We start from the raw sequence: 22,536 nt of genomic DNA, 5'->3' as shown, positions 1-22,536 counted from the left end.
CCAATTTCGTGATATTAATTTACGATCTTTTCTCATCGCTGCAACTCCCCAACGGGCTCGAGAGAGGTGAAGGTCGAGTCATGTGTCTTAACACCCACTCGATTAACCTTGACGCCAGGAAACACCGATCAACTGACGACTAAGCCTGTCCCTCCACAAGGAGTCGCTAGAGCGCGATGAGCCAAGTAAAGCGCCCCCGGCCAAACCCTTCCCTAACCCGGATGACACTGGGCCAATTGTGCGCCGCCCTATCGGACTCCCGGTCACTGCTGGTTGTGATACGAATCCCAGGCTGTAATGACACTGCAACACTGAGATTCAGTGCCTTAAACTACTGCACTACTCGGGAGGCCACAACTCTAACTGTTTTAGTCATTATTGGCTTCATGGTGAAATCCCTGAACGGTTTCCTTCCTCTCCGGCAGCTGAGTTGGGAAGGACTCCTGTATCTTTGTAGTGACTGGATGCGTTGATACACCATCCAAAGTGGAATTAATAACTTCACCATGCTCAAAAGGATATTCAAGGTCTGCTTTTTTCCTACTTTTTACCCATCTACCAATAGCTGCCCTTCTTTGTGCGGCATTGGAAAACCTCCCTGGTCTTTGGTTGAATCTGTGTTGGATATTCACTGCTCAACTGAGGGACCTTACAATTATCTGTATGTCTAGGGTACACGGATTAAGTAGTTGTTAAACACTATTATTGCGCACAGAGTGAGTCCATGCAACTTATTTTGTGAATTGTTAAGCACATTTAGGCTTGCCGTAATACTTATTGACTCAATACATTTCAGCTTTTACATTTTTTTATTAAATTGTAAACTATTCTAAAAACATAATTCCACTTTGACATTGTGCGTGTGTGTGTGTGTGTGTGTGTGTGTGTGTGTGTGTGTGTGTGTGTGTGTGTGTGTGTGTAGGTCTGTGACACAATCTCAATTACATTGGTTTCAAGTTCAGGCTGTAACACAACATTTTGTTCAAGGCGTGTGAATGCTTTCTGAAGACAGTTTACATACTGTGGCCCACTGTGTTACTAACACTATACATGCTGTGGCCCACTGTGTTACTAACACTATACATGCTGTGTAGTCTAGCAGTACACTGTGTTACTAACACTATACATGCTGTGTAGTCTAGCTTTACACTGTGTTACTAACACTATACATGCTGTGTAGTCTAGCTTTACACTGTGTTACTAACACTATACATGCTGTGTCCCACTGTTACTAACACTATACGTACTGTGTAGTCTAGCTTTACACTGTGTTACTAACACTATACATGCTGTGTAGTCTAGCTGTACACTGTGTTACTAACACTATACATGCTGTGTCCCACTGTTACTAACACTACATGCTGTGTAGTCTAGCTTTACACTGTGTTACTAAGACTATACATACTCTGGCCCACTGTGTTACTAACACTATACATGCTGTGTAGTCTAGCTGTACACTGTGTTACTAACACTATACATGCTGTGGCCTACTGTGTTACTAACACTATACATGCTGTACAGTCTAGCTTTACACTGTGTTATTAACTCTATACATGCTGTGTAGTCTAGCAGTACACTGTGTTACTAACACTATACATGCTGTACAGTCTAGCTTTACACTGTGTTACTAACACTATACATGTTGTGTAGTCTAGTAGTACACTGTGTTGTCTAGCTGTACACTGTGTTACTAACACTATACATGCTGTGGCCCACTGTGTTACTAACACTATACATGCTGTGTAGTCTAGCAGTACACTGTTACTGACACTATACATGCTGTACAGTCTAGCTTTACACTGTGTTACTAACACTATACATGCTGTGTAGTCTAGCAGTACACTGTTACTAACACTATACATGCTGTACAGTCTAGCTTTACACTGTGTTACTAACACTATACATACTGTGGCCCACTGTGTTACTAACACTATACATGCTGTGTAGTCTAGCATTACACTGTGTTACTAACACTATACATGCTGTGTCCTGCTTCTAGAGCCGCTGACCCCGGTACACACATACCAGTCGGCATGGGTTCAAATCCCACCCAGGGCTCTTCTGACTCACACCTGGCCTTTTCTTCTCTTCTCTCCACTGTTCCATCTGTTTTAGAAAACTATATGTGGGAATTACGCTAAATGATAAGAACTGGCTACCACATTGAGCTGCCTTGTTAGCCTGGGGAATGGGTAACACTTTGATCTGACTTGTTAGCCTGGGAAATGGGTAACACTTTGATCTGACTTGTTAGCCTGGGAAATGGGTAACACTTTGATCTGACTTGTTAGCCTGGGGAATGGGCAACACTTTGATCTGCCTTGTTAGCTTGGGAAATGGGAAACACTTTGATCTGCCTTGTTAGCCTGAGAAATGGGAAACCCATTGTTGTAATTAATTCTGTCAAATTGCTAACTACCTGGTACCAAATAATCAATAAATAACACTAAATTAAGTGGAAACCTCACAGTAACCTAGGGGTTCATCTACATTCTGCTACCTCACATCCACATTCTGCTTCCTCATAGTAACCTAGGAACGCGTTCCAAATGGCACCCTATTTTGTATATAGTGCCCCTCTTTTGACCAGAGTCCATACTACTGTGGTCTAAAGTAGTGTACTACATCGGGTAGAGGGCCCTGGTCTAAAGTAGTGTACTACATAGTGATTTAGGGTGCCATTTCTGTCGATGCGGTAAAGTAGACAAACTGACCTTTTGAAACAACTCAACTTTTAATAACTAAGGTAATATTTTCACCTATATTTCCTTCCTTGATATGAGATGTCTTATCCTAACCAAACTGAACAAATTTATTTTACCCTTTTAGTGAGTCATATTATAAAATGCATGTTTCATCCTCCTTTCAGTTAAAAATTGCTCTGAATTTATCCACCGGTTGCTTTTCTCAATTTCAAAGCAAAACTGTAATTTAATCTTTCCTAGCCTCATTGAATAGCTGAATTTAAACTTAATAACCCAAGAAATAGCTTCCCATTAACTAATGATTTACAGCCGGTGTTTGATACAGATAAAAGCAGAATAAATAAATAAGATGAAAGAAATAATAACAGTATTATAAAAGGCTTAGTTGCATCCCAAATGACACCCTATTCTCTACATAGTCCACTACTTTTGACCAGGGCTCACAGGGCTCTGGTTAAAAGTAGTGCACTAAATAGAAAATAGGGTGTCATTTTGGACACAACCTTTTATATAAAGGCTTCCCTTCTCTGTTTTCTTTCCTGTTTTCTTGTTAAGAGACTAGTGTCCCAAAATACCATCCCTTCTCCCAGTAGTTTAGTTACTGGCTTAAAGGGATACTTCAGGATGTTGGCCATTTTTATGCCTCTGCACCTTGTAGGGTCCATTCCCCGATGAATTGACGCTGTTCTGCACCAGACTAATTTCAGTATACCCTGTTCACCACACGGTCATTCTGCTACATGTTATTCAGTATACCCTGTTCACCACACGGTCAATATGCTGCATGTTATTCAGTATACCCTGTTCACCACACGGTCAATATGCTGCATGTTATTCAGTATACCCTGTTCACCACACGGTCAGTCTGCTGCATGTTATTCAGTATACCCTGTTCACCACACGGTCACTATGCTGGATGTACAACAGTCACACAGCTGCAGCCTTGTCCTGCTCTGAAGCCTTTACCCCGAGGCTCCATCATGTTGTATTTGACTTCTACAGTTCAACTATTAACGTTCAAGTTCCCTCTCTCCCTTTTCCCTTTTACAGGAGGTTTCCTAAGCATTCCTAGAGAGCCAGGTATTCCATAACCCCACCTTCAGATACAGTAACATTCAGGCTGCAGCCCAAACACCACCCAATTCCCTATTATAAGTGCACTACTTTTGACCCAGAGCCTTAGGCCTTCTTGACCTATGTGCCCTAGTCAAAAGTAGTGCACTATATGGTGAATAGGAGGCCATTTGGGACGTAGCCTGAGACATTGGCCAAAGCCAGACACATAGGATCATATGAACTCAGTTGACCCTCTGATCAGTGAGGGTGGTGGTGGGAAACATTACAGGTGGAAATACAGGTTGCCTCTTACTGCTGATCTGGGGTCAGATATCAAGTGCTCCCAAATGGCACCCTAATGCCTATAATAGTGCACTACTTTTCACCAGGACCCCTTGGGGTCATTTGGGATGCATGTATATGGTTATACTGTATAGTGTTCCCAAGGTCAAAGGTTATCCTGGGAGATACAGTTAGTTATCTGATCCTAGAGCTGTGGTTAAGAGGACAACTTCTACCTCAAGCACTGGCTAACCTTGTCTCCTCTCTCGCTCTCTCTCTCGCTCGCTCGCTCTCTCTCTCCAGGTGGACAGTGCTATGTCTCTGATCCAGGCAGCTAAGAACCTGATGAATACGGTGGTGTCCACGGTCAAAGCTAGCTACGTGGCTTCCACTAAGTACCAGAAGTCCATGGCCATGCAGTCCCTAAACATGCCTGCTATCTCCTGGAAGATGAAAGCCCCAGAGAAGAAACCCCTGGTCAAGAGAGAGAAGCAGGAAGATGGCTCCAACAACAAGGTAATGGGAATCATGTTAAAGCTGAGATCTTCTAAACTGGTCAGCATCTTGGTAAAAAAAAAACAAGAGTACAAACTCTTCTGTTCTATCGCACATGCAATGTTGTCCGAGGGGGGGGGGGGGGGGGGGCAGTTTCACCACTCAGGATTCCAGTTTTAATCACTTGTATAATCCCCTGCACAGTTGCCTGTCTGTGTCCAGGACACAGATTAAACATAGTCCTGGACTAAAAGTTTTCAATATAAACTCTCCGTTGAATATTTTTCTGGTCCAGAAAACCAACCCTATGTGTTCTTATTTATAAGTCTATTTTATTTCACCCTTTATTTTACTGGGTAAATTGACTGAGAACACATTCTCATTTACAGCAACGACCTGGGGAATAGTTACAGGGGAGAGGAGGGGGATGAATGAGTCGGTGACCGTGACGGTATGAGGGACAGCTTGGGAATTTAGCCAGGACACCAGGGTTAACACCCCTACTCGTACAATGCCATGGGATCTTTAGTGACCACAGAGAGTCAGGACAACCCTTCAACATCCCATCTGAAAGATGGCACCCTACACAGGGCAATGTCCCCAATTACTGCCCTGGGGCATTGGGATATTTTATTTTAGATAAGAGGAAAGAGTGCTTCCTCCTGGCCCTCCGACACCACTTCCAGCAGCATCTGGTCTCCCATCCAAAGACTGACCAGGGACCGACCCTGCTTAGCTTCAGAGGCAAACCAACAGTGGGATACAGGGTGGTATGCTGCTGGATTTAATGATGCAGGGACACATTTCTGTGAGAACATACAATAAACTGTTATCATCTCTTCTCTTAGGTCAAGAGGTCATCCCACAAGAAACACAGCAACCCTGTCCAGGCCCTCAGCGAGTTCAAAGCCATGGATAGCATCTAGAGATGGAGTGGTCAGTCAGGGTGGTGAGAGGGAGGTGCAGCTAGAAGGTTGAGATGCTGATGGAGCGGTCAGTTAGGGTGGTGAGAGGGAGGTGGAGCTAGAAGGTTGAGATGCTGATGGAGCTGGCTAGATCAACTGTGATGTGTAGACGGTTGGAGCTTCTTTTTTAATCCAGTCAAAAAAGGGCGGGTTGAATGCATTTCTTATTTCCTTCCCTGGCCTAGTCCAGCTGTCTGGTTTGATGTGATGTTGCTATGCAGGCTCGCTAAGGTAGAACACTATACAGACGCCCTTAAGCTCACTCCTTCTCTACCAGTCTCTCTTTTTTTTCATTCAAACAATTGCATTCTGATAAGTCTCTAGCCTACTGTATAACTTCTCTACTGGAAAATAAGACAATTGGGGATGCAACTAGAGCAAGTAAAGGCTGTTTCTATTTCATGTGATTTTATTCCAGTGTTGGTATGAGATGGGACGGGTGGATTTCATTGATACTGTAAAATCTAATTCAGTTCAAAACGAATCATTTTGACCCTTGACCCTCTTATTTGAACCCCTGACCCCCAACTTGTGATGTGAGATACCCTGTGTATTTTTATACAATGACTTTCTACCGTGTTTTATGATTACGTGGATGGTGGGAGGGTGTTGGATGGTATTTCCGCTATGTGTTGTATATGATATGATGCAGTGTTGTGTAGGTGCGGATCAGATAGGCCTTTCCACTCGATGCAAACACATCTCTCTATCGCTTTATTAGTCTTGACTCAAGCAATAACTGGAGAACGTCTGGATGTCTAACTTTCTTTTCTCCATGGAGTTTTTTTTGGATAAATGTTTGTTTTTAGCTTTTTGATTAAAAAAGACAGATTTTTTTTTTTTTCATTCTCAATGTATTCTGCTAATCTAATAAAAGTTTGATATTATAATGTCGTTACCATTTAATACTTATTATAAACTGAATTGTCATAAATGTTTTATTTTCCCCTGTCGTTAACCAGGTTTTAAAGAGTAGTCTGAATGAGGTCTTGCGTCCCTCACTGTACGCAGCAAGCCAAAGCTAATAGAGAGAAGAGAAGCATTCTCTCCCAGCCTTCTGGTTTAATACGTAACACTAGCCCAGGGGGCTACACACACACACACACACACACAGAGACTCATTAAATTAGCTGACATACACACTCTGAGTGTGTGATAGGTCACAGTAAGGCTGTGGAGGGGGCCTGGGGGATAGACTGGGCTGTGGAGGGGGCCTGGGGAATAGACCGGGCTGGGGAATAGACCGGGCTGTGGAGGGGGCCTGGGGGAATAGACCGGGCTGTGGAGGGGGCCTGGGGGAATAGACCGGGCTGTGGAGGGGGCCTGGGGGAATAGACCGGGCTGTGGAGGGGGCCTGGGGGAATAGACCGGGCTGTGGAGGGGGCCTGGGGGAATAGACCGGGCTGTGGAGGGGGCCTGGGGGAATAGACTGGGCTGTGGAGGGGGCCTGGGGAATAGACCGGGCTGTGGAGGGGGCCTGGGGGAATAGACCGGGCTGTGGAGGGGGCCTGGGGAATAGACCGGGCTGTGGAGGGGGCCTGGGGAATAGACCGGGCTGTGGAGGGGGCCTGGGGAATAGACCGGGCTGGGGAATAGACCGGGCTGTAGAGGGGGCCTGGGGGAATAGACCGGGCTGTGGAGGGGGCCTGGGGGAATAGACCGGGCTGTGGAGGGGGCCTGGGGGAATAGACCGGGCTGTGGAGGGGGCCTGGGGGAATAGACCGGGCTGTGGAGGGGGCCTGGGGGAATAGACCGGGCTGTGGAGGGATAGACCGGGCTGTGGAGGGAATAGACCGGGCTGTGGAGGGAATAGTCCGGGCTGTGGAGGGAATAGTCCGGGCTGTGGAGGGGGCCTGGGGGGATAGACCGGGCTGTGGAGGGGGCCTGGGGGGATAGACCGGGCTGTGGAGGGGGCCTGGGGGGATAGACCGGGCTGTGGAGGGGGCCTGGGGGGACAGACCGGGCTGTGGAGGGGGCCTGGGGGGATAGACCGGGCTGTGGAGGGGGCCTGGGGGAATAGACCGGGCTGTGGAGGGAATAGACCAGGAGGGGGAGAGGAGGGGAAGGGAGGAGGGGAAGAGGGAGAGGGAGAAGAGAGGAGGAGGAGGGGAAGAGAGGGGAGGAGGGGGAGAGGGAGGAGGAGGGGAAAGAGAGAGGAGGAGGAGGATGGGGGAAGAGAGGAGGTGGGAAAGGGAGAGAGGACTAGCGAGAAGCTTTTCCCATAAATTAGTTAAAGCAGTGGAAGGTTATGTGGGAGTGTTGGCTGTGATATTATCTTGTGGTTCCATCAGCATAGACTATATCGCATCCTATTTCCTTTATATCGCACTACTGGACCCTTGTTAAAAATAGTGTGCTTTGTAGGGAATAGGGTGCCATTTGGGATCATATAATAGCTCAGTAAAGTATGCATGGATGGTGGGTATTGTAGTGGGTTTATGTCTTTGAACCAGGGCCACTTTGGGTCTTCATGTTGAGATGCTTCAGCTTGTTTCTAAACACAGAGGCAGGTCACGTAGGGTTACGACAGATTGTTTTTGGTTTTAGGTTCTTTGAGCGTTACATTGGGCTGTGTGGTGTGAGATTTGGACTGGGTAGAGGGGTTTGAATGGATTCTGCTCGTGATAACAATCTCATTTTGTGGTGAGAGAATAAACCGGACTCCCAAATTCCACCCTGTTCCGTATATAGTGCACTACATTGGACCCCCCCCCCCCCCCAGGGAATAGTGTTATTTGGGACTTGCATTAGGAGTTACTGTAGCATCTGACATGGTAACGTATTGCTGTGGACATTCTATATAACACTTTGTTTTTTTGAGAGCTGGGAGGCGTCGTGGGGGTGGCGTTGTACCGCACCACTGTTTTACATATTCATGTTCCCAGCTTTCACTTCATGATGAATAAATGCTTCCCTGTCTGTCTGTCATTCTGCTACTGCTGCCTGTCTGTCGTTCTGCTACTGCTGTCTGTCTGTCGTTCTGCTACTGCTTTCTGTCTGTCGTTCTGCTACTGCCGCCTGTCTGCCGTTCTGCTGCTGCTGCCTGTCTGTCGTTCTGCTGCTGCTGCCGCCTGTCTGTCGTTCTGCTGCTGCTGCCGCCTGTCTGTCGTTCTGCTGCTGCTGCCGCCTGTCTGTCGTTCTGCTGCTGCCGTCTGCATTTCAAATTGTCCAAGTAGAAATCACACCTTTCCAAATGGTACCCAATAATCATTCCCATAGGACTCTGGTCTAAAGTAGTCCACTATATAGGGAACAGGGTGCCATTTGGGACACACAAGGTGTAGCATTTCTCATGCTGCACAGCCTCCAGTACAGCAGACGAACTTGTCATGTTATCAGGAATCACCTACAGCCAATATATTGAACACAACTTCCTTATTAGGATAGGAAAGTGAATGTCTTAACAGCCTGAAGTGATCAGTGGTGTAGATATACTGAAGAGAATCCTAACTATTACAAAAACCTGAAGTGATTTACTGACATGTTCAACTTCTCCCTGACTGAGTCTAATACCTACATGTTTAATGCAGACCACCATAGTCCCTGTGCACAAGGACACTAAGGTAACCTGCCTAAATGACTACCGACCCGTAGCACTCACGTCCGTAGCCATGAAGTGTTTTCAAAGGTTGGTCATGGCTCACATCAACACCATCATCCCAGACACACTAGACCCAATCCAATTCCCATTCCGCCCCAACAGATCCACAGACGACGCAATCTAAATCGCATTCCACACTGCCCTTTCCCACCTGGACAAAAATAACACCTGTGTGAGAATGCTGTTCATTGACTACAGCTCAGCGTTCAACACCATAGTAACCTCCAAGCTCATCACTAAGCTAAGGATCCTGGGACTAAACACCTCCCTCTGAAACTGGATCCTGGACTTCCTGCCGGGCCGCCCCCAGCTGGTGAGGGTAGGCTCGCAAGGGGTAGCAGATGACCTAAAGGCTCCTGAACAGCTTCTACCCCCAAGCCATAAGACTGCTGAACAATTAATCAAAATGGCCACCCAGACTATTTACATTGACCCACCTTTGTTTTGTACACTGCTGCTACTCGCTGTTTATTATCTATGCATAGTTACTTTACCCCTACCTACATGTACAAATTACCTCAACTAACAAGTACCCCCCACACACTGACTCGGTACCGGTACCCCCTGTATGTAGCCTCATTATTGTTAAGTTATTGTGATTATTTTAGTTTATTTAGTAAATATTTCTTAACTCTTCTTGAATTGCACTGTTGATTAAGGGCTTGTAAGTAACCATTTCACGGTAAAGTCTACACCTGTTGTATTCAGCATTTCACAGTAAAGTCTACACCTGTTGTATTTGGAGCATGTAACATAACATTTGATAGGAGTGTTGTAGACGTACAGGAGAGAATCCTGATTTTATTTCAATGACAGAGACGAGAGACACATGATCATCAAATCAAGAGATACATGAACACAATCGAAGGGAAGACTAAATCCCGAATGGCACCATATTCCCCATGTAGTGCACTACTTTTGACCAGAGCCCCATGGGAATGTAGTGCACTACTTTTGACCCAGAGCCCCATGGGAATGTAGTGCACTACTTTCGACCAGAGCCCCATGGGAATGTAGTGCACTACTTTCGACCAGAGCCCCATGGGAATGTAGTGCACTAGTGTCCCATAGAGCTGGGGCCGGTTCCCAATAGCGATGGAACTTAGGTTTACGAGTGTTTTAACGATGCGTCTTTCCTACAACGGCCTGAAGATGTAACATGTTACCCAGAACAACATGCAGAGAGAACGGTCGTTGGAGCATGTGTCCATACTCCTGGATCAACTTCCTCCCTTCAAATCTTTCCTTAATTAACAACATTATTTCACAATACTGACCATGGATCAGCTCCCAGAGAGAGACGTCTTATTCTAATGCTTTCCCAATAATAAACAAAGTCACCAATTTGACGCATTACGCACGTTGGGCTACACATGAAATATATTGAGAAATTACAGACAGTAGGCCTATGAGTAGCAAAAATAGAATGGAAGTGATTGAACATGAAATGTATTTCAATATAACTGAAATACTGTTTCTTTGCTTATATTTTAATGTAGTCATCTCGGTTTTCATTTGAAGCGTATTTTTATACGTCGCTTGTTTTGTATCAATTACAGAAACGTTGACATCTTTGTTTGTACTCCTCTCTGTACTGAAATGTTCAGTGGTCACAGAGACGGATAAGCCATGTGATTTATATGTTTAGCGGAGATCTTCTGTGTATAAAAGTGATTGCTGGAGGGTAAATGAGCATCTAGCGATGCACTCTGCTGTTCTGGTCTGAGGCAGGCGTTGGATTATGAGCGTTTTCAAGTCCAATGTTAACTGTTTTAGGAAATGACTTGGAGATTTAACGGTGTTCCCACCAAGGTTTTAACAGTGAACTTAGACTGAAGATGCTTTTGGGAAACCAGGCCCAGAACCCTATGGGTAACTAACACTAGCCCTATGGGTAACTAACACTAGCCCTATGGGTAACTAACACTAGCCCTATGGGTAACTAACACTAGCCCTATGGGTAACTAACACTAGCCCTATGGGTAACTAGCCCTATGGGTAACTAACCATATGGGTAACTAACCATAACCCTATGGGTAACTAAGCATAACCCTATGGGTAACTAACCATAACCCTATGGGTAACTAACCATAACCCTATGGGTAACTAACCCTAGCCCTATGGGTAACTAGCCTTATGGGTAACTAGCCCTAACCCTATGGGTAACTCGCACTAACCCTATGGGTAACTAACCCTATGTGTAACTAGCCCTGTGGGTAACTAACCCTAGCCCTGTGGGTAACTAACCCTAGCCCTGTGGGTAACTAGCCCTAGCCCTATGGGCCCTGGTCAGAAGTAGAGCTATATGGAATAGGCTGCCATATGGGAAGTTGTTTGTTTCCCCCACTGGGCAAACACATGAATTAAAGGATTACAGTGTTCTTTATAGGACAGTGAACCTACACAACTAACAGGCTATTAAATGAACCAGTCCCCACAGCGATTGGCCTAACGCTCAGATGGCTCGTTATATACACTGAAATGGAGAGTCGTTGGTCAACTGTTTCTCTTCATTCTCTTTCAGTATCTACATTCTCTCATAACTAACCCTTAGCCTCCCCCTTTCTCTCTGTCCCCCTCTCCGTTCCTCCACACGCCCTCCCTCCGCTCGCCCCTCTCTCTCCCTCCCTCCGCTCCCCTTTGTCCATCCCTCCCTCTTTTTCTCTCCGCTCCCCTCCCTCTGCTCCCCTCCCTCTGCTCCCCTCCCTCTGCTCCCCTCCCTCTGCTCTGCTCCCCTCCCTCTCTCTCCCTCCCTTCCTCCCTCTTTCTGACACATTACTCTTCTCTTCCTGATCTTTCTCCTGACATCTCATTACTCATCTCATCTCTTCCTGATCTTTCTCCTGACATCTTATTACTCATCTCTTCTCTTCCTGATCTTTCTCCTCACATCTCATTACTCTTCTCTTCCTGATCTTTCTCCTGACATCTCATTACTCTTCTCTTCCTGACCTTTCTCCTGACATCCTCACATCTTAAAAAGGAAACCCATCTCAGAGGGAAATGAGGAGAGGCGGGAGAGGAGAGGCGGAACGGAGCGACTATGATCTCTGAGGGGAAAGAGCACAGTAGACACGACATCTATAAAATATACTGTTTGACTTTGACAGCTGAGGCAAGGCAACCACTGTTAGAATTCCTTCTCTCTCCCCTCTCTCTTTGTCTCTCTGTGTCTGTCTTTCGGTCTCTCGCTCTCTCTAGGTGCCAGTAGAAAAAGGTGAAAGGTCTCATTCTTGATTGGTAGAGTACTGCATGTACCTTTTCTGGCGAATACAGTGAAGAGAACATCCAGAGATGTGATGACGTAGGCTGTGTCCCAGATGATACACTATCCTCTATGGACCCTGGTCAGAAGTAGTGCATTACGTAACAGAGCCCTATGAGCCCTGGTCAAAAGTATTGCACTACCGTAATTTCCGGACTATTAAGCGCACCTGAATATTAGCCGCACCCACTGAATTTAATTATTTATTTATTTTTGAACATAAATAAGCCGCACATGTCTATAAGCCGCAGGTGCCTACCGGTACATTGAAACAAATGAACTTTACACAGGCTTTAACAAAACACGGCTTGTAACAAAAATAAATAGGCTTTAACGAAACACGGCTTGTAACAAAAAATAAAAAATTTGCAGTAAGCTTTAGTTGCCTTTTTGCACTGAGTCAATTCCTCACGCTGCTGTTTCCAACGTCTTATCATCAACTCATTAAGACCAAGCTCCCGTACAGCAGCTCTATTTCCTTTTCCAACAGCCAGATCAATCGCCTTCAACTTGAAAGCTGCATCATATGCATTTCTCCGTGTCTTTGCCATGATGAGGGTGACAAAATGACTACCGTAATCAGAATGATGGGAAGTTTGAGAGCGCTCAATTTAATCTAAACAGTAAACAAAAAAGTTGTTTGACCTTAACCCGTTCGGCAATTTCATTGGTCTAATGAAAGCTTCATGCCGCCAAAAAACTGAGCACGTCACAGAATGTTTTTTTTTTGAAAAAAAAATTGAAAGTGGGGAAAAATCCATATATTAGCCGCGTCATTGTTTAAGCCGCGAGGTTCAAAGCGTGGGAAAAAAAGTTGCGGCTTATAGTCCGGAATTTACGGAACATAGGGAATACGGTGCTGTTTGGGACACAACCATAGTGATAGTAGATAATAGAACAGTACCGTGCTTTACCTCAGAACCCCCACTGCTATTTGCTCTCTTCCATGTTCTCTGTGTCCCTCAGTCCATCGTGTTGTTCTCTGTGTCCCTCAGTCCATCGTGTTGTTCTCTGTGTCCCTCAGTCCACCGTGTTGTTCTCTGTGTCCCTCAGTCCACCATGTTGTTCTCTGTGTCCCTCAGTCCACCGTGGTGTTCTCTGTGTCCCTCAGTCCACCGTGGTGTTCTCTGTGTCCCTCAGTCCACCGTGGTGTGTTGGCCTCTTATGCTTGAATGAAGTGTGATCAAAATGCTGCCTGACAGTTTAATCAAGAGTTTTTCTAGAAGATTCCCATCATTTTGTGTTGGTTGGGGGGAGGGGTGTCTTGGCAGGAGACCTGTATTAACAGTAGGCCCCGCTCTGATACCTGTATTAACGATAGGCTTGGCCGCTGTTTTAACAATATGCTTGGCCCCTGTGTTAACAATAGGCTTGGCCCCTGTGTTAACGATAGGCTTGGCCATCTCCGCCATAGGCATTCCTGTCTCCTCTGTAGCTGAATATATAAGGCACCACCTCCCTCATAGGCATCCCTGTCTCCTCTGTAGCTGAATATATACAGAAACACCTCCGCCATAGGCATTCCTGTCTCTGTAGCTGAATATATACAGAAACACCTCCCCCCATAGACATTCCTGTCTCCTCTGTAGCTGAATATATACAGAAACACCTCCGCCATAGGCATTCCTGTCTCTGTAGCTGAATATATACAGGAACACCTCCCCCATAGACATTCCTGTCTCCTCTGTAGCTGAATATATATATACAGAAACACCTCCGCCATAGGCATTCCTGTCTCCTCTGTAGCTGAATATATTCAGAAACACCTCCCCATAGGCATTCGTCTCCTCTGTAGCTGAATATATACAGAAACACCTCCCCCATAGGCATTCCTGTCTCCTCTGTAGCTGAATATATACAGAAACACCTCCCCCATAGACATCCCTGTCTCTGTAGCTGAATATATACAGAAACACCTCCCTCATAGGCATCCCTGTCTCCTCTGTAGCTATTGTCACTTGTTTTCTTCTTGAGTATTCAAGGTCTTTATTAAGAGAGAGACACGCATTTTGTTTTCAGTGATAACACTAGTATCTACACACTTAAGATATCTTGAGAAACACTTGATGCTTCATTCCAGACCTGTATGTGCTTGAACTTACAAAGTACATCCCAAATGGAACCCTATTCTGCTAAGTGCCCTGGTCAACAGTAATACTCTGTATCAGGAACAGGTTGCCATTGGGAGATGTCCGGTGTTCCACAGCATCACTGCACAGGGATCTCTCAAAAGCTCTGTGGGAGAACATGAATAGCCAGAGACAGGAAGTTAAAAGGTTTGTCATCTGCTGTTTAGTTTTTCACATTCATCCCTGTCTACCAAAGTGTCAGTGATTCTGTTTTCATTCACATCAGTGAACTGGTTTAAGAGGCTGAGAGCTGTTTTCATTCACATCACTGAACTGGTTTAAGAGGCTGAGAGCTGTTTTCATTCACATCACTGAACTGGTTTAAGAGGCTGAGAGCTGTTTTCATTCACATCACTGAACTGGTTTAAGAGGCTGAGAGCTGTTTTCATTCACATCACTGAACTGGTTTAAGAGGCTGAGGTACTGATGTGGGTGTGAATGCTGTTTTCAGATGCACTGTAGGAATATCAAACTAAAAAGGACCAATCATCTCACATCACTTTCTCTCTTCACCATTTGGTTTATTTCTGTGTCTTCCACAGATTCTTTATTTAACATCCCCAGTATTCAGACTGTGTCATGGTTCTGACCTAGTCATCTCTATATTCATTACAAGTCAACACAAGGCTTGCTGAACAAACCGTCCTTTTCAAACAGAATGCTTTCTATCCAGCAGTCTGTGTGTGAGCTGTAAGTTATATGATCCCATAAATTGGATTACTCCTGTGTCTCGTTATAAATGACATGGGAGGAAATGTGTTCCTCAGTCAGGCTGATTCTGTAGTAAGACACCTATAGCAGCTCTAGTACTAGACCACGGTGTGTCTGCTGCAGGGCTGGCGGTGTGTCTGCTGCAGGGCTGGCGGTGTGTCTGCTGCAGGGCTGGCGGTGTGTCTGCTGCAGGGCTGGCGGTGTGTCTGCTGCAGGGCTGAAGCCTGAACAGCTTCAAAGCACCTTGGCATAGATTATATAAGTGTCTGGAACTCTACTGAAGAGATGCGACACCATTCTTCCACGAGAAATTTCATAATTTGGTGTTTTGTTGATGGTGGTGGAAAATGCTGTCTCAGGCGCCGCTCCAGAAACTCCCATAAGTGTTCATTTAGGTTGAGATCTGGTGTCTGAGACGGCCTTGGCATATGGGTTACATGGTTTTCATGCTCATCAAACCATTCAGTGACCACTCATACCCTGTGGATGGGGGCATTGTCATCCTATGGGGGCATAGCCATGGTAACCAAAATAATGTCCTTCCCAGGATTTTTATACATGACCCCAAGCATGATGTTAATTGATTGATTAACTCAGGAACCACATCTGTTTTAGAAGCACCTGCTTTCAATATACTTGGTATCTCTCATTTACTCAGCTGTTTCTATTGTTTGGTCAGTTACCTGTATGTATCATGTTTAATGAAACTATTCTCCCACGGGGAACTACACTCAGCTGTTTCTGTTGTTTGGTCAGTTACCTGTCTGTATCATGTTTAATGAAACTTCTCCCACAGGGAACTACACTCAGCTGTTTCTGTTGTTTGGTCAGTTACCTGTCTGTATCATGTTTAATGAAACTATTCTCCCACGGGGAACTACACTCAGCTGTTTCTGTTGTTTGGTCAGTTACCTGTATGTATCATGTTTAATGAAACTTCTCCCACGGGGAACTACACTCAGCTGTTTCTGTTGTTTGGTCAGTTACCTGTCTGTATCATGTTTAATGAAACTATTCTCCCACGGGGAACTACACTCAGCTGTTTCTGTTGTTTGGTCAGTTACCTGTATGTATCATGTTTAATGAAACTATTCTCCCACGGGGAACTACACTCAGCTGTTTCTGTTGTTTGGTCAGTTACCTGTATGTATCATGTTTAATGAAACTTCTCCCACGGGGAACTACACTCAGCTGTTTCTGTTGTTTGGTCAGTTACCTGTCTGTATCATGTTTAATGAAACTATTCTCCCACGGGGAACTACACTCAGCTGTTTCTGTTGTTTGGTCAGTTACCTGTATGTATCATGTTTAATGAAACTATTCTCCCACGGGGAACTACACTCAGCTGTTTCTGTTGTTTGGTCAGTTACCTGTACTTCCGGATGCTGGAGTGAGTGGTCGTGCTGCACCTCGCTCCACGGGTAATATTACATTTCATTACATTACATTGGAACGATTTGATTAGTGTATTGTTAGCTAGCTACATAGTTGTATCTGCTGTCTTTGTATCAAGGATAAAGGTGTAGCTCTGAGGAACTAACAAGGTTAGCTAGCCAGCTGTATTCGTTCGTTCGCGCTGTTTTTGAAACGGTGTCAACACCATAACACCACAGCCACTGCTAGCTAGCCAACTTTACCAATTAGCAGTACTGTATAAACTATATACATTCCAACGGAATGATTTGACTAGCGTAATATTAGCTAGCTACATAGTTGTCTTTGTATCAAGATAAAGTCGTAGTACAGAGTAACTATCGAGGTTAGCTAGCCAGCTACATTTTCTAACATAGTCTACAAAGCGCCCACTGCTAGCTAGCTAACCCTACCAGCTAGCTGTATCATTTTTAGTCAATAAGATTTTTGCAACGTAAGCTTTTCTGAACATTCGAGAGGTGTAGGCCACTTGTGTAGCTAGCAGGACTGACTTTGTGTTAGCTAGCCAACGTTTAATTACTTCTGCGTTATGAACTAGACACGGACACGAATGATCCATTGGTAGCTTGTTGTTACCAAGTATTGGTGCTAGCCATGTGTTATAGGATGCTAGCATGCTAGTTAGCTACGGCGTCATAGGACACGGTGCACTAGGTGGGTTTTCACGGAAGAATACTGTACCAAGTTATCTAGCGGATAAACTAAGTTTTAGCCTATTCCTGGAAACATTGAACCACTGTAGTTTACATCAATTTTAATTTCTAGTGGTAGCTAGAAAAGTTATATTTTAGCGTTTTAGTGTTTCAGTGAATTGTTAGTGAGGGAGGCCCTGCTCTCTCGCTTCCCCAGTTGTTTAGTTAATTTTCATGCCAATCTCCTTTCCATTAGCGTAGCCTCTCCTGTAGCCTATCAACTATGTGTCGGTCTATCCCTGTTCTCTCCTCTCTGCACAGGCCATACAAACGCTTCACATCGCGTGGCCGCTGCCACTCTAACCTGGTGGACCCAGCGCGCACGACCCACGTGGAGTTCCAGGTCTCCGGCAGCCTCTGGAACTGACGGTCTGCGGCCAACAAGGCAGAGTTCATCTCAGCCTATGCTACCCTCCAGTCCCTCGACCTCTTGGCGACACAGGGAACATGGATTAACACAGAAAACACTGCTACTCCTACTGCTCTCTCCTCGTCCGACCACGTGTTCTCGCACACCCCGAGAGCATCTGGTCAGCGGGGTGGTGGCACTGGAATCCTCATCTCTCCCAAGTGGACATTCTCTCTTTCTCCCCTGACCCATCTGTCTATCTCCTCATTTGAATTCCATTTGAATTCCATGCTGTCACAATCACTAGCCCATTCAAGCTTAACATCCTTACCATTCATCGCCCTCCAGGCCCCATTGGAGAGTTCATCAATGAGCTTGACGCCTTGATAAGTTCCTTTCCTGAGGATGGCTCACCCCTCACAGTTCTGGGTGACTTTAACCTCCCTACGTCTACCTTTGACTCATTTCTCTCTGCCTCCTTCTTTCCACTCCTCACCTCTTTTGACCTCACCCTCTCACCGTCCCCCCCTACTCACAAGGCAGGCAATACGCTTGACCTCATCTTCACTAGATGCTGTTCTTCTACTAATCTCACTGCAACTCCCCTCCAAGTCTCCGATCACTACCTTGTATCTTTTTCCCTCTCGCTCTCCTCCAACACTACTCACTCTGCCCCTACTCAGATGGTATTGTGCCGTCGCAACCTTCGCTCTCTCTCTCTCCTGCTACTCTCTCCTCTTCCATCCTATCATCTCTTCCCTCTGCTCAACCCTTCTCCAACCAATCTCCTGATTCTGCCTCCTCAACCCTCCTCTCCTCCCTTTCTGCATCCTTTGACTCTCGATGTCCCCTATCCTCCCAACCGGCTCGGTCCTCCCCTCCTGCTCCGTGGCTTGACGACTCATTGCGAGCTCACAGAACAGGGCTCCGGGCAGCCGAGCGGAAATGGAGGAAAACTAGCCTCCCTGCGGACTCCCTCCTCTCTACATTTTCCTCCTCTGTTTCTGCTGCTAAAGCCACTTTCTACCACTCTAACTTCCAAGCATCTGCCTCTAACCCTAGGAAGCTCTTTGCCACCTTCTCCTCCCTCCTGAATCCTCCTCCCCCCCTCCGCCCTCTCTGCGGATGACTTCGTCAACCATTTTGAAAAGAAGGTCAACGACATCCGATCCTTGTTTGTTAAGTCAAACGACACCGCTGGTCCTGCTCACATTGCCCTACCCTATGCTTTGACCTCTTTCTCCCCTCTCTCTCCAGATGAAATCTTGCGTCTTGTGACGGCCGGCCGCCCAACAACCTGCCCGCTTGACCCTATCCCCTCCTCTCTTCTCCAGACCATTTCCGGAGACCTTCGCCCTTACCTCACCTCGCTCATCAACTCATCCTTGACCGCTGGCTATGTCCCTAACGTCTTCAAGAGAGCGAGAGTTGCACCCCTTCTCAAAAAAACCTACACTCGATCCCTCCGATGTCAACAACTACAGACCAGTATCCCTTCTTTCTTTTCTCTCCAAAACTCTTGAACGTGCTGTCCTTGGCCAGCTCTCCTGCTATCTCTCTCAGAATGACCTTCTCGATCCAAATCAGTCAGGTTTCAAGGCTGGTCATTCAACTGAGACTGCTCTTCTCTGTGTCACGGAGGCTCTCCGCACTGCTAAAGCTAACTCTCTCTCCTCTGCTCTCATCCTTCTAGACCTATCTGCTGCCTTTGATACTGTGAACCATCAGATCCTCCTCACCACCCTCTCCGAGTTGGGTATCTCCGGTGCGGCTCACTCTTGGATTGCGTCCTACCTGACAGGTCGCTCCTACCAGGTGGCGTTGCGAGAATCCGTCTCCGCACCACGTGCTCTCACCACTGGTGTCCCCCAGGGCTCAGTTCTAGGCCCTCTCCTATTCTCGCTATACACAAAGTCACTTGGCTCTGTCATATCCTCACATGGTCTCTCCTATCATTGCTACGCAGACGACACACAATTAATCTTCTCCTTTCCCCCTTCTGATAACCAGGTGGCGAATCGCATCTCTGCATGTCTGGCAGACATATCAGTGTGGATGACGGATCACCACCTCAAGCTGAACCTCGGCAAGACGGAGCTGCTCTTTCTCCTGGGGAAGGACTGCCCTTTCCATGATCTCGCCATCACGGTGGACAACTCCATTGTGTCCTCCTCCCAGAGTGCTAAGAGCCTCGGCGTGACCCTGGACAACACCCGCTAACATCAAGGCGGTGACCCGATCCTGTAGGTTCATGCTATACAACATTCGCAGAGTACGACCCTGCCTTACACAGGAAGCGGCGCAGGTCCTAATCCAGGCACTTGTCATCTCCCGTCTGGATTACTGCAACTCCCTGTTGGCGGGGCTCCCTGCCTGTGCCATTAAACCCCTACAACTCATCCAGAACGCCGCAGCCCGTCTGGTGTTCAACCTTCCCAAGTTCTCTCACGCACCCCGCTCCTCCGCACACTCCACTGGCTTCCAGTTGAAGCTCGCATCTGCTACAAGACCATGGTGCTTGCCTACGGAGCTGTGAGGGGAACGGCACCTCCGTACCTTCAGGCTCTGATCAGGCCCCACACCCAAACAAGGGCACTGCGTTCGTCCACCTCTGGCCTGCTGGCCCCCCTACCACTGCGGAAGCACAGTTCCCGCTCAGCCCAGTCAAAACTGTTCGCTCCTCTGGCACCCCAATGGTGGAACAAGCTCCCTCACGACGCCAGGACAGCGGAGTCAATCACCACCTTCCGTAGACACCTGAAACCCCACCTCTTTAAGGAATACCTGGGATAGGATAAAGTAATCCTTCTAACCCCCCCTACCCTCCCCTCCAAAAAAGATATAGATGTACTATTGTAAAGTGGTTGTTCCACTGGATATCATAAGGTGAAGGCAGCAATTTGTAAGTCGCTCTGGATAAGAGCGTCTGCTAAATGACGTAAATGTAATGTTTAATGAAACTATTCTCCCACGGGGAACTACACTCAGCTGTTTTTAGTAGAACAGTAATTAGTGCTGTGGTATTGACCTTTCAATCTTCCTCTCCGTTTATCTCTTTAACCTGTTGGGTCTAGGGGGCAGCATTTGCACGTCTGGATAAAAAAAATGTACCCGATTTAATCTGGTTACTAATCCTACCCAGTAACTAGAATATGCATATACTTATTATATATGGATAGAAAACACTCTAAAGTTTCCAAAACTGTTTGAATGGTGTCTGTGAGTATAACAGAACTCATTTGGCAGGCAAAACCCTGAGACATTTTCTGACAGGAAGTGGATACCTGATGTGTTGTATTGACTTTAAACCTATCCCATTGAAAAACACAGGGGTTTAGGAATATTTTGGCACTTCCTATTGCTTCCACTAGATGTCACCAGCCTTTACAAAGTGTTTTGAGTCTTCTGGAGGGAGATCTGACCGAACAAGAGCCATGGAACGGTGATGTCCCATTAGACACCTGGCGCGCTACTTCATGTTGGGTACCCTCGTTCCAATACGTTATAAAAGACTATGCATTCGTCCACCTTGAATATTATTCATGTTCTGGTTAAAAAAGGCCCTAATGATTTATGCTATACAACGTTTGACATGTTTGAACGAACGGAAATATATTTTTTCCCCTCGTTCATGACGAGAAGTCCGGCTGGCTTACATCATGTGCTAACGAGACGGAGATTTTTGGACATAAATGATGAGCTTTTTTGAACAAAACTACATTCGTTATGGACCTGTGATACCTGGAAGTGACATCTGATGAAGAGAATCAAAGGTAATGGATTATTTACATAGTATTTTCGATTTTAGATCTCCCCAACATGACGTCTAGTCTGTATCGCAACGCGTATTTTTCTGGGCACAGTGCTCAGATTATTGCAAAGTGTGATTTCCCAGTAAGGTTATTTTTAAATCTGGCAAGTTGATTGCGTTCAAAAGATGTAAATCTATAATTCTTTAAATGACAATATAATATTTTACCAATGTTTTCTAATTTTAATTATTTAATTTGTGACGCTGACTTGACTGCCGGTTATTGGAGGGAAACGATTTCCTCAACATCAATGCCATAGTAAAACGCTGTTTTTGTATATAAATATCAACTTGATAGAACTAAAAATGCATGCATTGTCTAACATAATGTCCTAGGAGTGTCATCTGATGGAGATTGTAAAAGGTTAGTGCATCATTTTAGCTGGTTTTATGGTTTTGGTGACCCTGTCTTTGACTTGACAAAACATTACACACAACTCTTGTAAATGTACTGTCCTAACATACTCTAAATTTATGCTTTCGCCATAAAACCTTTTTGAAATCGTAAAACGTGGTTAGATTAAGGAGATGTTTATCTTTCAAATGGTGTAACATAGTTGTATTTTTGAAAAATTTGAATTTTGACATTTATTTGGATTCAAATTTGCCGCTCTTGAAATGCACCTGCTGTTGATGGAGTGCACCACGGGTGGCACGCTAGCGTCCCACCTAGCCCCAAGAGGTTAAGCTAACCTCCCTTCTCGTCGCTCAGCCTGTAGGAGCGATCTGTGATATGTCTCGTGGTAACCTGTTCCTTACAAAGGGCCCTGGTATAGAGTAGAGGTCGACCGATTAATCGGAATGGCCAATTAATTAGGGCCGATTTCTAGTTTTCATAACAATCGGTAATCGGTATTTTTGGACACCGATTTGCCAATTTGTATTTTATTTTTTAAATATTTTTTTAATACTCCTTTATTTAACTAGGCAAGTCAGTTAACCTCTTGGGGCTAGGTGGGACGCTAGCGTGCCACCTGTGGTGCACTCCATCAACAGCAGGTGCATTTCAAGAGCGGCAAATTTGAATCCAAATAAATGTCA

General features: G+C 45.7%; 1 protein-coding gene across 1 annotated transcript in view; it reads left to right on the top strand.

The window, feature by feature from the left end:
• Positions 1-6,393, top strand: part of LOC106612315 (catenin alpha-1) — a 249,100-nt gene extending 242,707 nt beyond the window's left edge. Inside the window, 2 exon segments of the mRNA XM_082955523.1 lie at positions 4,347-4,559; positions 5,387-6,393. Coding sequence (XP_082811649.1) covers positions 4,347-4,559; positions 5,387-5,464 — 291 coding nt within the window. The 3' untranslated portion in view covers positions 5,465-6,393.
• Positions 6,394-22,536: the final 16,143 nt, after the last annotated feature.

The sequence above is a fragment of the Salmo salar genome, chromosome 09 (assembly GCF_965601325.2).
Source record: "Salmo salar chromosome 09, fSalSal1, whole genome shotgun sequence".
In the NCBI taxonomy this organism is placed as follows: domain Eukaryota; kingdom Metazoa; phylum Chordata; class Actinopteri; order Salmoniformes; family Salmonidae; genus Salmo; species Salmo salar.
This window is presented reverse-complemented; position numbering and strand designations above follow the sequence as displayed.